Source organism: Moschus berezovskii, chromosome 8 (genome assembly GCF_049115385.1).
Source record: "Moschus berezovskii isolate FMDL1 chromosome 8, NW_MosBer_1.0, whole genome shotgun sequence".
Lineage (NCBI taxonomy): Eukaryota > Metazoa > Chordata > Mammalia > Artiodactyla > Moschidae > Moschus > Moschus berezovskii.
In genome coordinates, this window is record NC_142467.1 from 107,855,591 (window position 1) to 107,871,507 (window position 15,917).

The following is a 15,917-nucleotide window of genomic DNA, read 5'->3' on the forward strand; positions in this document are numbered from 1 at the left end:
CTCTGCAATATGACCAAACCCTGAAAACACCATGCTGAGTGAAAGAAACTGGAAACAAAAGGCCACGTAATATGTGATCGGTTTCTGTGAAATGTCCAGAGCATGCAGATCCAGAGACAGAAGGCAGAGTAGACAGTACCGATTATTAGGGTTGGGTCAGGGGACTGAGGACTGACTGATAGTGGGCATGGGGTTTCCTTTTGGGGTGAATGTTCTAGAACTAGATAGGGATGGTCCTCGCACAACGTCATGAATGTATTAAATGTCACTGAATTGTTCACTCAAAAATGGTAAATCTCAAGACTCCCTTTGTGGTCCAGGGGTTAAGAGACTCCATGGTCCCAAGGCAGGGAGGGGGTGTGTGTTTGATCCCTGGTCAGGAAACTAAGATCCCATGTGCCATGCGGCACGGCCAAAAACTTTAAATTTTCAAAATAAATGAATAAAATGGTAAATTTTATGTTATGTGAATTTTACAGCAATAAGAAACAAAAAAATTGGGGCGATCCTCATGGAAGCCAGCAAGGAGGGAAGTGCTGTTTCTGCCAATGCAGGCAGCCACCGGGCATTAGCAATTCTTACACCTGTAGGGGCTTGTGGTCAGCGAGGCCACCTCTTCTCAGGGATTTGTTGGCTGCATGCATTCCTTTCCTCCAAATCTCTTGCTCATTCACACTTCTTGGCTGATGCTCCAGGACAGCGTTAATATCCTTATCTACAAACGAGGAAACTGAGGTTCCCAGGGGATGAAGTGAATTTTCCAAGATCACCCATTATGGCTGTTCCTTCACATCAGGAACTTGGGACTTTATCTTTAGGAGGAGAAGGCCAAGGATCCTCAGTGACAGGCTTCCAGCCTCACAGAACAATGGAAACAGTGCAGCGAATATTTGTGAGCGTTGAAGCATGCTGGTGCTGATTCTCAGAAGCCTGTTTTATCAATGAGGACAATAACGCTGAGAGAGGTGAATCACTCACCCCAGGTCGCACAGCACAGGGAGGGAATGTTCAAACCTTCAGGCTCTGTTTTGCGCTGAGCTGCCTCTGGGCAAAAGCAAATTATCAAGAAGTAGAACTGAGATCTTGGAGCTGAAGCCTCAAATCTCACACTTGGACCAGGGACTCCAGAAGCTGGGAGATGGCACTCCCACAAGACCAAACAGAGGAGTCTCTGGAGAAAAATCAAGCTCAGCTCAGCTCATGAGGTCCCCCTCCTGGGGTTCTGAAGGAAGAAGCTGAAGAAGGAGATGGATGGGGCCCCTGGACCAGGAAACTGATGTTTGTCAAATGGAACAAAACTGAAGTTTTGCCTTTAGGCAGACAAGAAACAATGCCTGTTTTCCTTCCTGCATTGATCTGGAGGGAATAGACTAACGGGGGAATTCGTCGCAGCAAAAACAGAAACGAGTGAACAGTCTTTGGCCCATACCAGCCAAACAGGCCTGCAGGAGTTAAACAATCTTGGTTATTTTTAACTGTTACTACTAACAGACACTTGTAGCTGGACTTGTCCTTTACAAAGCTGGTTACTCTCTGACTCCATATAGATTATAATCTGCACCTGGCGTTCTTCTCCCCCTGCTCCCCGTTGTAGCATTCTGCATTTCAGAAAGGTCAGGGGCTGATAATGTCAGGGACACCGGACCCAGCTGGTCTGCCTAATGCTAGCTGTGTTCATTTTGAAACTGTGCAAAAGAAAAAAAATAAAGCAAGCACTTCAAGAGAATATAAAACCTCTCCCTCTTCCCAAGAAAGGGGCACAGTTCTTGAGGAACTAGCCTGCTGTGTTTCCTTTTTGCCTGGCAAAAACAATAAAGCTACTTACTCTTTTCTATTTCCTCCAAACTCTGTCTCCGTATTTCTGTTTGGCATTAGTGGACAAGGAGCCAAGATTTTGGCAAGAGTAAGACCAACTGGAAATCCTGGTGTTTAGTGTGAGTCTGGAGTCAGACTCCAGACTTCAGCTTCTCCACTGGGAAATTGGCCAGCTCCTGCTGGATGTGGATTACAGTCCAGGGAGACTATTGGAAGGAGATTGGTTACAGCACTTAGTCTGGTCTACAGGCTCCGAAGTCGACACCTGTGATCTCCTTTGATTCTCAAAGCAAAGCCAAGGCTTAGTTTATTATCCACGTTTTCCTAGACCACAAATTTTTGTCACTCTAAAATCATATAAGCAAAAATTTCAAACCACAAAGAGATAAATAGAGGAAACTCCACCCTTCCCAAGGAACCCCTGTTGAAAGGTGGATGTGGAGTTTTCCAGAATTTGTCTGTGATGATGGATGTATGTATTCTGAGAAGGGAATAGCTTCTCTATTTCCCTAGAGTCCGATACAGTGTTTTAAAATGATGAAGTATGGGAATTCCCTGGTGGGCCAGTGGTCAGGACTCAGCGTTTTCATTGCCTGGGGGCCCAGGTTCGATCCCTGGTTGGGGAACAAAGATCCTGCAAGCTGTGTGGTGTGGCCAAAAATTAAAAGTAAATAATTAAAACAGCACTGTAAAATACCAGAGAAAAGTGGCTTTTCAACTAGTGGTACGTTTCGGACTCCCTGAACTTATACGTCATCATCTGATGTCATGGATGAAGGAGATGGAGCCCTAGAGGTCATGGAGCTTGCTCAAGGTCACCCACTGACACGGCCCTGGTTTAGGACTTGACTTGGGTCTGCATGTCCTACCCCAAAGTGGGTCCCTTTCAGACACTGTGCTCATTGTCCTTTCATGAAACACTCATTCAATGCTGGGAGTTTAAGACAAGAAGGCCTGGGTGAAGGAGCTTTCAGCCCGGGTGAGACAGAGTGGGACTTGAATGCCCCAAGCCAAGGGTTTGAGGGATGGACCTGGGGAAGCCAGAGGGGCAGTCGGGCCTCTGTTGGGCAGGGCAGGGAGGGTTGCCTGGAGGAGGAGACATGGGAGGTGGGACTTGAAGGTTGAATAGAGATCCTGCAGGCAGAGTGGGGCCTCAGGACAGGGTGGAGAGTCACCCCCAACAGATGGCCAGCGGGGTATACCGTTTAGGAGTCTCCCTCACACTTGACATCCAGGAGCAGAAGACAATACTTGACCCCAGGGCTCCACTGTGAGTCTCAAGGACTGGCTCTAAAGGTTGATGCCTGCTGCAGCACAGTGCCAGCCCTCCCCAGATGGGGAAACTGAGGCTTGAGCAGGCATGGAGACTTTGAAGTGCTCCCTGTGCAGTGGGGGCCTGGGCTCTGCCCCTTCCTGGGCCTCAGTTTCCCCATCTGTACGAAAGGTACAGGACAGCTGGTAGAATCTTCCAGCTGAGCAGGAGTTTTTCTCCAGCCCTAGCAAAAAAATGTGACCCCTGGTCATTCCCTCTGATAGAACCCGTGCCCCACACACAGGAGTTTGACAATTTACTCCTCTCCTAAGGGCTGGACCCTAGGCCTCAGCCTAGGAAGGGGGGCAGTTTTGGGGGTGTGGCTCTGCCCACGGAGAGGGGTGAGGAGAGCACTCTGAAGGGGGTTGGGATCCTCACGGTCAATTCCTGCTTCACAGGTGGGGAAACTGAGGCCCAACAGGATGGGGCGAGGAAGGGTCAGTAACAATACCAGTCCCTCTCTAGAAGTGGGCCTGGATTACCCTGCAAATCAGCTATCCCATTTCACCGGAGGAGTCCCACCGCCTGCTCTGGCAGGCTCCCTTTCCCCTCTCCCTCGCTCCCAGCTGGTGCGTCCTCAGCCCTCATGATGACACTTAGGCAGGTGTAGAGGGGGGAAGTCAAGGCCTGGCGAGGCAGGGTCCCCTACCCCGGTCGATGGCCACTCTGGGGACCATCAGCAACAGCTGCGCTGACTCCACACAGGTCAAAATAGGGTGGAGCAGGTGATGGGGTTAAAGGAATCTGGGGGAAGCCAAGAGGGGTGGCAGCTGGGCCTGGGTCCTGGTCCAGAGGGGTCAGGGTCACAGGCTGTGGTTCACAGTGGAGCACTTCCAGGATCCACAGCCCTTCTACGCTCTAGCAAGGCAGACACAGCTGGGGAAACAAGGGCACCCCCAGGGTTGCCCCCAAAGGCGGGTGACAGGGAACACTGTGGAGGGAGGCAGTGAGGTGGAGAGACTGCAGGGAGGGCTCCAGAAATGCTACTTCTAGAGCTTTATCCACAAAGGTAATCTGTGATGTCAGGCCAAAGTTTCTGGACAACCCACGTGGCTATGGGTGGGGAACTTGTGAGATAAACGATAGTCCAAGGCTATCCGTGTGCATGTGTGCGTGCTTAGTCATATCCGACTCTTTACGACCCTATGGACTAGCCCGCCAGGCTCTTCTGTCCGTGGGGATTCTCCAGGCCAGAATACTGTAGTGGGTTGCCATGCCCTCCTCCAGGGGATCTTCCTGACCCAGGGATCGAACCCGCATCTCTTATGTCTCCTGCATTGGCAGCTGGTTCTTAACCACTAGCGCCACCTGAGAAGATCAGTCCAAGACACAGATACACTTAAATGGTTTTTTTGAAAGTTAAGTGAAAAAATGCAGAAGGCAGAATAGAATATGAAGTATAATTTGCAGTTTTAAGAAGCGTTCTGTCTAAAACATGCCCATATATAAAATCATCTATACAAAGGGATCTGAGGCCTTGGGTTGTGGAAAATTATTTTCCCATGGAACACAATTCTGTACATTTTGACTTTAGCTAGGCATTATTTACTCACAAACAGTACTTGAAAATGATACTTGTGGAAAGACTGTTTAGACCATGAGGAAGCAAGTATCTAGGTAGCAGGCAGTTCAGTTCAATTCAGTTGCTCAGTCGTGTCCGACTCTTTGCGACCCCATGAATCACAGCACGCCAGGCCTCCCTGTCCATCACCAACTCCCGGAGTTCACTCAAACTCACGTCCATTGAGTCGGTGATGCCATCCAGCTATCTCATCCTCTGTCGTCCCCGTCTCCTTCCGCCTTCAATTGTTCACAAAATCAGGGTCTTTCCAGTGAGTCAGCTCTTCGCATCAGGTGGCCAAAGTATTGGAGTTTCAGCTTCAACATCAGTCCTTCCAATGAACACCCAGGACTGATCTCCTTTAGGATGGACTGGTTGGATCTCCTTGCAGTCCAAGGGGCTCTCAAGAGTCTTCTCCAGCACCACAGTTCAAAAGCGTCAATTCTTCGGCACTCAGTTTTCGTTATAGTCCAACTCTCACATCCATACATGACCACTGGAAAAACCATAGCTTTGACTAGATGGACCTTTGTTGGCAAAGTTATTTAATAAGCTATCTAGGTTGGTCATAGCTTTTCTTCCAAGGAGGAAGGTAGCATGCATGGTGAGTCTTAAATTTTTAGTTACTTTTACATGGGAGTGGGAAAGAGAGGAAACCTCCATGCTTTGTTCTACATCTATCTGGGTTTTGCATTTTAAAAAATCTTTTACAAAGAAAACATACTCATGCTGCCTGGATGTGTATGCTTGCGTGTAGCGCATGTGCATGTTACACAGGCCCACAGACTAGAGCTTCTCCAGCAGCGCCACTGCCGTTCTCAAGGTCCTGGTCCACAGGCTTCCCAGGAGAGGGGAGGATGAGGGGGGAGGAAGGGGCGGGGAGAGGCCATCCACGCTGGTAACGGTATGCTCAGGTTCCAATCAGCCCTAAATGACGAGGCAGCAGAGGAAAGTTTACCTTCCAAACGGAAAGAAATCTTCTCCTAATCGCAGAGGGGAAGATAGGCCTGAGGTAGAGACCGTCCTGAGTTCTCCTGGGTGGAGAAGCTCGCTCTGTGTGCCTTTGTCTAGGTGACCTTCCCCAGCCCTGCGCAGTGGCAGAGGAGCAGGGAAGGGGGTCTCCCAAGAGGGAGGAGGAGAGTGGGCGGGGCCCTTGCAGGCTCTCAAGTTTTCTCAGGCAGCAGCACAGAAGTCACGGTCAGACACCACCCCCGGGGCTCCGGTGAGGACAACAGCAAGCGTGTGGCTGCTTGGCTGACGAGACCGCCTATCATGATTATGTGGGCCTGTCACTCCTGAGTGTCCTCTGGGACAGTGAAAGGAGCAGTTCAGGGGACCCACACCAGCTTCCTGAGGGGTCTTGTCTCTTCCACCCCTAACTTGCTAACACAGCCCCCAAACCTTCCTGGGCTGCTTGCCACCCTGGGCCCAAGCAGGCTGCTGCCCATCAGGCTGTGCTCAGGTGGAGGTCCCCACAGGCCCTGCAGGCGCTAGGCTTCCCGCCCGTGTGCTCCGGATGCCCGCTCCTCACCAGAAGGGCCAAGGGCTGCTGATGGAGCAAGCAGACAGACAGGGCTGCATATGGCAACAGCAATGAGCTCTGAAGATATTCCACAGGCTGGCTCTGAAGTCAGGGCAAAGCCCGAGTGGGCCTTCCTCTAACTCCGGCAGCTGGAACCCCAACCCTGGGAAGGCTGTGTGGTGGGCAGGTGAACTGTGGGTGGCTCAGGTAAAGCTCCCATATTCCGACACCCTCTCAAAAGCAGATTTCTGTACCCAGCAACCTGCCCCTGGTTCTCCACAAAAAACACAGTGGACCAGCCACTATGCTGGGCCCTGATCACCACCTGCTCTCTGGCACCCTTCAGGCTTTCCTGGTGACTTACCAGGCCCCCCAGCTACAGCGGGGCAGTCAGAGAGGCCCCGGCTGGCCGAGCACACACCCAAGAGGCAGCAGTTTTACAATCTGTCTCCATGTAGGCCCCACCACATCCACCACATGTTCCCAGGCCAGTACGATTGAAAAATGCATCAGTGGAGACCACGGAAAATTGGGTTTTGTCTACATTTATTTCAACTGCTAAATGATTAACAACACCCACAACTTCTTAGATTAAAAAAAAAGAAAAAACAACCCCCAACCCCCAAAACTTCCATTTTGTAACATCACAAATGTCTTCTAGGTTTTACCAAGGACCAAAAAGCTAACATTCTCTATGTGATTTCCAGTGATGGAAACAAGGCAGAGACAGTAAGCACCCAAAGTGGCGAGTTAGCACTTTCCGGATGCCTGTCGTCCTCACCGAAGAGCCCCTGGAACTAGAATGACAGAAAAGACACTGTGACTTTGACAAGGCTACGCAACTGCACGTCATGCTTGCTTAAATGCATGCTCCCTGCAGAGGGGCCTCTGCCGGAAAGAGCAAGGGCAGGCATGGAGGGCCAGCGTGCTGGTCCCCAGCCGACAAGACGGCACAGGACGCACCGCCATGCTCCTCCCCGGCCCCCACAACACCTTGACTGCCTCAATGGCATCTCCACAGAAATGTCACCTGAGTGTTTACGGGGCTCTCCAGGCTCAAGAAGTAGGTGTTCCCTTTGACGTTTGCCAAAGGCTCAGTGTCAGCCAAAGCAGGACACCCCCAGCAGTGGCAGGAGGCTGTGGATTGAATAGGGCTCGAATCCTGGGAATTCCTAAAGTATTTTATTTATAAATAAAAGCAGAGAGCTAAGAATGAGCACACTAGGACAAAGTGAATACGACGGTCAACGTTGTGCTTGAAGAGCGAGAACCCACGCTGGGGGTGCACACCTCACTCCGGGCGTGCGCTGGGAGTGCATGCTCTGTGACAGGCCATGGGGAACCAAGGCCCAGGTCTCAGAGTTCGATCACTCTGCCTGACTCACAGCCAACATGGAAGGCTGTTGGAAGGACTAAAAAAGAAAGAAGGTGATTCCCCCAAGTTGTGGTTCCCCCAAACCATACCACCCCTGCAGGCTATTTCAACTCTGCTGAAGAACCTCCAACATGTCCACCCATAAAGATCTGCAAAAACAACAGAAGTGACCAGAAGCAAGCAGAGCTCTGGGGACTACCTGTGACATGAAGGCAGCATCAAGTGGGAACATGATGCTGTGCCAATGAGTGTGGGCCAGATAGAGAGAGACCCAGAGGAGACTGGGGCTACAGCCCAGGACAGCTGAGGATTTGAGAAAATGAGGGTTTCATAACTGCCGATAAAAGTGGCTGATGGGGTCATTCACTGCTCTGTCCCCCGAGCTCACAGTATCAGCAGTATCTCGTTTTTCAGATTTTGACACATATTTAAAACTTTAACACTGCTGCTTTCTGATGAAGGGTCAAGAGAGCCCCACAACCTGAGAATTCCACATGTAGCTGCAAGAGGCAGAGTGTGAGAAGCTGGAAGGGGCCGCAAACATACGTCTTGAAATAGCAAACAGCTGCAGAGCCCACCCCAAGAGGATCCTTTCTGTTCTGCACAAAGGCCCTAATAAAAGAATTCTTTACACTGCCACATGCGCAAAAAACGAAATCTTGGAGTTTACACCTCCTACCCCTTTGCAAGAAACACTCCACATGTGGTTTAAAAAAAAAAAACTAGTTTGCTTTGTGGATTTTAAAGAAAATGTAAATTTGGGGAAAGTTTCATTAGTGCAATGATTACTCCCCAATGAATTTAGTTGCTGAATACATCGGTGAAATTTCATTAAGTCTCTAGGGATGCATTTAAGAGTTGAGACTCCATAAATAACATGTTCATCGAATCCACTTGTGTAAAGAGCTTCAGCACTCAGACCAACAGGCTGTGTTACTAGAGTGCAGGCTTCATTATTCCTGATTCATATTCCCTATTTGAATTTGAGAAGACACAATCCATGACTGTTTCGGGATCAAGTTTGCTTTTAGAGAGCAATGTGTCCTGGGACAGGAAACCCAACAGTAGCCAGTTACTGAGCACTCACAGGGTGCTGGTGCTTTTAGGGGCAACTCCACCTTCTGAGTGGAACCAGCAGAGACCTGCAGAAGACCTGCTGCCAAAAGCATTTGGAAGAAGGGGGAAAGGCAAAAGCAGACTGGAAACGGCGTTTTTTTTTTGTTTTTTTTTTTGTTTTTGAGAAAAAGAGAAGCCAGCTGGGGGAACCTCCACACCAGAAACTGCAGAGATGTTTGTTTTCCATGTACACACCAAACCTACTTGGGCACTGGCTCCAGGGCTGATCCGGGACAGAGGTGGTGTTTTAAGAATAATTGCTGCTTCAAGCCTTATCTTTCTCACCAATGGTTTTCATCTATTCAGGGAGAGAACGATTTTGTTCAAAACTGAGTTGGAAATTATGGGCGGGGAAGACAACTAAAAGGAGGGGAGAAAGATAAGGATGTTTATAGGCAAAGGCCCTCGGGAAGGAAAAGGACTGGAAGACCCTCAAAGCGAGACGAGGTACGAGTGCTGTACTCTGTGGTGCCAGCTTCGAGGTCACCCTTACACATGCAGGACACAAGGCCACTCCCAAGGCAGCTTGTTTCCACAGGATGGCCCGGCGCTCAGGCCCCACCACAGGCTGCAGGCAGCGGAGCAGGGTGAGTGTGGGGCTCGCTCCTTCAGCCACACCTGGAAGGTGAGAGGCGGGACACACCCACAAACACCCCTAGTGTTTCCCTCACAGAGCTTTGTGATTTGGGGGAGTGACACCTTGGTGTTCGTGTTCTATGCCCTGGCACGCCAGCTCAGGCAGAGAGCCCCCACTGGCTCACATACGTACCTATTTGCTGGCCCGTCTGTGTCTGTACATCTGCATCATCCTCTGACGGAACACGTCAAAAGTGTCTTCTTTGTGCTCCTGCCCATCGGCACCCAGCCCCTCCCCTTCCGATGCGCTTCCCCTGAGGAGCAAAATGGACAGTTAGCCACGCCTGAGCCCGTGGCCTGGCCACCAGGGCACGGACACAGCCCGAGCTGCCAGAGGGGCACGGCAGTATGAGGGACACATGCCAGTGATAGCAAGGGAGAGAGGAAATAGACACACAGCTCATGGTGGGGACAAGGGACACTCACCTGTGCAGGCCTGTGGACCTCCTGAGAAGCGTGCTCAGAAGCCAGCCCCTTATTACAGCAGAAGCCTCCCCAGCAGGTGCTAAGCTCACTTTTAATGAAAATGCTTGCTGCACGTTCGTGGGGCTTCCTAAACTGTGGGCCATGCTCTTTCCTGGCCAGTCTGAGTGTGGGTTCCCGGAAAAGGGAAGTGGCTGTTAGCCTAACTACCCAGAATTACCGCTCGGCTTTTCTGATAATAATGAACATGGCCAAATGCCAGGGACCAAGGTTATGCAAATGCAGCCAGAAACTGTGTGTCCACCTGCAGAGGGAAATGACCTGCTAGAAGCCACGTTCAACATCAGGGAAACCAAGGGGTGCCGGTCAAAGGACTTAGGGCCAGAATCCCCCAGAGAGCCTGTCTCCCCAGCACAGCTGCCCACCCCCCGGCCCCCGATGCCTGCCGCGTACACGCTGACGGGCTCCCTGATGCCCTTCCCACAGGAGCCCAGGCCATGGCCCTCCTTCCAGCCCATCTTCTGTAGCATCTGGAACCCCAGGTTCTTGTCGGTCAGCTTCTGCTGGGCAAAATCAAAGTCCTTGGGTTTCTGAGGAGAGAGGAGAGCGTGGCACATGAGAGGCAGCAAAGCACCTGGGTCAAGAGTCTGCCCCGGGCTGCACCTGGACATGGTCCAGTACTGACACCCCTAACACCTCTTTGATGCCCCAGATGCTCAAGATCAAGTCACGGTCCCGGCAACAGTCCCTGGCAGGGGGCTGATAGTTGTAAAGGTTGGAGATCACAGCTTGAGGTGTCCCCAGAGAACTGAACCAGACCAGTCTCTCAGGCTTTCCTGCGACCACTCTTGTTGCAGTGTTGAGACTGTGAACTAAACTTTGTGAGGGGATGGTAGGGACTGGGCCCAAAAGTTTTGACTAGGAGATCCCAGAGTGGAGACCTGAATAAAGAAAGTGGCCATGTGATGATCAGGGGGCATATCCCAGTCTGGGTGGAACAGGCCTGGAGGTAGGAAGGCCCCTGGAGTGCCAGAGTCAGAGGGGAAGCAGGGCTAAGGCAGGAGGGGGCCAAATAGGCATGGAGAGAGGCTGTCCAGAAAAACTGTCTCAAAGGGTCCTCTCTATTTGACGCCCACTCCTCTCTCATCATTTCATTCATTCCTGTGAGCTTTTCAAAATGCTGGACAGAGATTCCATCCTGGAAGCTTCCTGGGCAGCCCTCAGGCATTACTTACTGACTGACCTATGTGTGTGTCTGGTCCTTCCCAGGTCTGGGGCTCTGAGTGTTCCTCAAGGGCAGGGATGAGGTGTTACCTGGACTCTGCAGTCCATGTCTAGCACAGAGCAGACCTCGCTGAGAGTGGGTGCAGCTGGGAAGGATAGGGCTTGGGAATGACCTTGTGGGTGGAGAAGTAAGCAGCCCTGGCAGAGATCTGGGCTCCAGAGCAGGCTGTGGAAAGACGAATGAAAAGGCCCAGAGGCCTCTGGAGGAGACACCTGCCTAGTGTGAGCTACGGGAATTCATGAGCACCTACTGGGTGCTGCAAAGTCTGGGCAGCTAGGGGCTCACAGTTCCTTCCGCCTGAGCTTGTTTCTTTAATCCATTTATGGCCTGGGGAGACTGAGAGGGGCTCATGCGCTCCCAGGGAGAAGGTTCCTCTGTCCTGATCAGGCAGCGAGGAGCAGCAGGGAGGGTTGCAGTGTGGGTGGGAAGACAGTGGAGAAGGGACAGGAAAGGCTGGCCACGGGTCCCCCAAGGGCAGGCTTGAACCCCGCTTCAAGAAAGCTGCGCAAGTGGAAGCAACAAGAGGAACAGGGGTCCACTCAGCCAGACAGATCTTGGTGAGTTTTCAACTGTGTCTAAGAATCAGCCTTCCTAGCCTCCTGGGGCTAGAGCAAAGCCATGTGCCTGAGGCCAGGCTGCAGAGTGCACAGAGAGCGACGAGGAGACCTCCTCCCTGTCAGCAGTCACCCCAAAGAGAGACCCACGTTGGCAAGATACCAGCTGGCTGCACACTGGGTTAACACCATTTCATTTAATCCTTGTGGGATCTCCTACCTGCAAGGTAGGTGCAACTGTCCCACTTTACAGATGGACAAACAGAACCTCATGCCAAGATTAGATGGCCAGGCTGAGCTTGAAATGGCTGCCTTCTCACCAGGCTGTGCCTCAACAGATGGGTACCTGGGTGCTGGCTCAGCTTAAAACCCAACACACCTGTTAAAAACACACACTTCACGGACAGGAAGGTTCCTGCTCCCAGCTGTAACTGAGGTCACACTGACGCTTCATCTATATGCTGAGACTGGCGCGATGCACTCAGAACAGTCTGAGCCACCACACGGGCTTTCCTCATCCCTGGACGCCCGCAGAGACACCTGGTTTCCCACTCACCTCCTGGGCTGCTAGGGACCTGTGATGTCCCGTGTCCCAGGTGACCTGGGCCAGCCTCACCTGCCTGAAGTTCGCTCTTGTCTCCTTCCAATGACCCACCCCCAACAGGGGTGTCCCATTTCAGTCAACAGCAGCCCTGTTCCCTTAACTGTCCAGGCCGACAATCCCAGAGTCACCCTGGACTCTTTCCGGACTTCTCTGGTCCACATCCAGTCCATCAGTAAGTCACACCAACTCCACTTCACCCCGCCTGGGCCTCAGCTCTGCCTGGCCCGCTAGCCCATAGGCTGCTTTCCACACAGCAGTCATAATGGCCATGTCTTCTACCCAAATCCCCACCGTGGTGTGGCTCCCTGACCTCTCCCAGAGAAGGGGCACAGTGCTGACACCCACCTACAGACCCCATGTGACCTGGCTGCTGCCACCTCCACTTCCTCAGCACCCCACCCCCATTACTCCACTCTAGGCACAAAGGGCTTGCTGCTGACCTGTGTCTGCCCTGGGGCTTCTACCAGGCCTCCCACCTTGCTCCTTCTCACCCACCATGCTTGGTTCTGCACATTTCTGCTACTGACAGCCCTGCTCACTGCTGCCTCTGGGCGGGCAGATGGAAGAGAGAGCACCCGAGGCCGGTGCTGGTTCGTTAATGAACACGCGCGTGTGCACACACACGCGCAACGCTCATGCACGCTCATACACACAATGCTCATGCACACACACTCATGCACACACACACGCACACACACGCTCATGCAGGTGAGCACACATGTGCACGTGCACGAGCACAGACACACTCACACACACACATACACTCAGCTTACCAGCAAAGCAGCGTACTCCTGACCACAATTATAGTCTACTAAATCTGAACCTCTCAATGGCTGAGACATTATCTTGTTCATCTCGCAGATCCACTGCACACATCAGGCTTTACCCATCCATTAAATAGACTAATTACTCCATCCTGTGCTTTGGGCAATGCAAAACAGTTTTAAGAGAGATAAGGCTGTGTGTTGTTCTTTGCACATTGACACCTGGCCTGCAGAGTGAGTACAGCCTGCATCCAGTACCCCTGAGAACTCGGGCAAGCTCTATGCCACATGTGAGGACGCTCAGCCATGCTCACCTTCTTCTTGGATACGGGGCGACCCCGAGGCCTGTCATAGGCAATTCGAACTGGTTCGTGAACTGGAAGACAAAAGAAATGTATATATACAAATACACAGGTCCTTTCCCCAAATTACTGACACTTAGAAGACAAGCATGCTGCAGCTTTGGCTAACAGCCCTTCTGCTGACAGAGGCTAGGAGCTGTACTGCGGCCTGCAGAGTGCAGAAATGAACACAGAGGCTCAGCTGAGTGCTGCCTTGCTGTGGGAGTCTCCTTAAGTGTGACTGCCATGTTTATGATGACAGACCCTACACACGCATTGCTTTCCATGACTGGAGAAAGGCATTTTGCTTCAACAAATAACTGATTTGTGACACTGTGCCCTCTTCATGTCTCTGCAAGTGTTCCACAGATAAAGAACTAAAGTCCACACAGAACTTTCCAGTAAAAACAATTGCACTTCTCATACAGAGCACTGCTGCTGCTAAGTTGCTTCAGTTGTGTCTGACTCTGTGCGACCCCATAGACGGCAGCCCACCAAGCTCCCCTGTCCCTGGGATTCTCCAGGCAAGAACACTGGAGTGGGTTGCCATTTCCTTCTCCAATGCATGAAAGTGAAAGTGAAGTTGCTCAGTCGTGTCCGACTCTTTGCGACCCCATGGACTGCAGCCTACCAGGCTCCTCCATCCATGGGATTTTCTAGGCAAGAGTACTGGAGTGGGGTGCCATCGCCTTCTCCATACAGAGCACTAAATCATATTATTATTATTATTATATTTGACAAAAGAGAGACTAGCAGGTCTGGTACTATCTCATCAACCACCATATCAAATAACTGAGAGCTTCGAAAATTGAAAGAATCCCACTTTTCCCCCATGAAGGCCATCATAACAAGTATTGTGATGTGCTACCGCCCTCTGGAAAGTTCTGAAGGACAGAAGAGCTTAGTAGAGAGTTAGCAATCGATTGCAACACCGTTTCTAAACAGAAATCATGAGAACTGTTAGCAGGAGAAACTAGACTGATACTGTTGGGTGTGAATATGATGCCCTCAATAACCGAGAACACGTAGAGCCTACACACACAGTGGAGCACTGTTCACCAAAACCACCTCCTCCCACACAAACATCGAAGGGTCAGCCCCACACAGGAAACACGGCCCAGGCCTGGCTGTGTGGAGACCTGGGTGGGCAGCAGGGAGCCCACCCAAAGTGGCACATGATGTGATTTACCTATTGACAGTCCGAAAAAGGCAAAACCACAGGCCAGAAAATGGTCAGTGGTTGCTGGGGCCAGGTAGGAGACGGTGGAGGGACAGAGAGACACTCCCGGAAGAAGTCCCAGCTCAGCAGTGCCAGGGGGCTCACGCCTATACGCCTTTGCCAAAATTCCAAGAACTATCCACTTGAAAAGGGTGTGCTTTTATTGCTGGTAATTTGTACCTCAAAAACCTTGACCCTCCCTATAGACGAGCAGGAGATGGCCTTTCATGGCCAAGACTGGCAGAGCGTGGACTCCACAGGTCCCACTAACTGCTGTCCCAGACTGCTCCATGGCCCCTGCCTCAGCATCATCAAGCAGGTATCACCACCCTGGGGGCCTTGCAGGAGGGTGGGTGTTCAGTGCTCAGAAAGCTGGGCACCCCTCTAGATCACAGGCAGGAAACAGCCAAGATGACCCAGGCCTGTTCCTTCCACAGCTAGGATTCCCCTGTTGGAAGCTGAGCAATAACAGAAAATAACAAGCAATGTGTGGGGTGCTAGAAGCCAAAGGCAGCCTCTCCTTAGAGTGCCATCTCTGGACCAACTGGAAACGTCAGTTTCTCATGAACATTTTGGACTGTGTGCAAAACCAATAGGACTATCCTAGATTAAATAAAATACAAGACCAAAGAGCCCCAGGCTGTGCTGGTCCTAGGGGGGATTCTCAAAGATTAGCTGGAGTAATCAGAGGCAGAAGGGGTGACGGGCCAGCCGGTCATCCTGCAGCTAAACTTGGGCTGGGGGAGTCAGGTAAATTCCTCAAAACAGGCCACGTCTCCACAATTTTCCATAGCCCCCAGCTGAGCACCATTCCTCCTCAGCTATTAAACAGAAGCAGCGCTGAGGCCACTGGACTAATACCCAGGCACTCACCCTTGGGCTCCTGGATGAGACACAGTCTCTTGGGAGCCGGGATCATGCCGACCTTCAGTGACTTGCTGCTGATCCTCTTCCGGGGGAAGCAGGCCCCTGAGGAGGCCTGGGACAGGGCAGGCCCGCCAGTCGGGCTGTCCTCGGCCACCTCGCTCAGGAGGCCATCGGCTGGGGGGCTGCCCTCCGAGCCCTCCGACTTGGACCCTTCTGCCGGCCTGGAGGCCCCTCCAGGAGGGGAGGCCTCCTCACCCCCTTCCTCGTCCTCCTCTTCGTCCTCCTCCTCCTCCTCCTCAGGCATCACCTCTGGGCTCTCCAGCTCAGCCTCCTGCTGAGACGGCTCGTCCTCAAACTCGCCTTCTCCTTCCATGGGCTCCAGGGGGCTCTCCTGAGAATCGGCGCTCTCACTGGCATGGAGGGTCAGTGGAGAGGACGTAAAGCAAATCGATGGGCACAGTTCAAATACCTTCTTTCGATAGAATTTGAAAGCCGAACTATTTTGGTCATGTAGAAACCTAGG

The 15,917-nt window shown here is 51.8% G+C and overlaps 1 protein-coding gene across 9 annotated transcripts in view; it reads right to left on the reverse strand.

Annotated features, from left to right (window-relative positions):
* Positions 1 to 6,720: 6,720 nt before the first annotated feature.
* SUGP2 (SURP and G-patch domain containing 2) overlaps positions 6,721 to 15,917 on the reverse strand; it is a 29,487-nt gene continuing 20,290 nt past the window's right edge. For 3 of the 9 annotated variants that reach the window (XM_055429301.2, XM_055429300.2, XM_055429296.2), the window contains exons 7-10: positions 15,401 to 15,912; positions 13,282 to 13,343; positions 10,214 to 10,350; positions 6,721 to 9,591 (exon numbers count right to left, since the gene is read on the reverse strand). In XM_055429301.2, coding sequence (XP_055285276.1) covers positions 9,471 to 9,591; positions 10,214 to 10,350; positions 13,282 to 13,343; positions 15,401 to 15,912 — 832 coding nt within the window. In that variant the 3' untranslated portion in view covers positions 6,721 to 9,470. The remainder of the gene's footprint in view (positions 9,592 to 10,213; positions 10,351 to 13,281; positions 13,344 to 15,400; positions 15,913 to 15,917) is intronic. The other 6 variants (XR_008686394.2, XR_008686393.2, XR_008686392.2 and 3 more) reach the window with 6 other exon arrangements.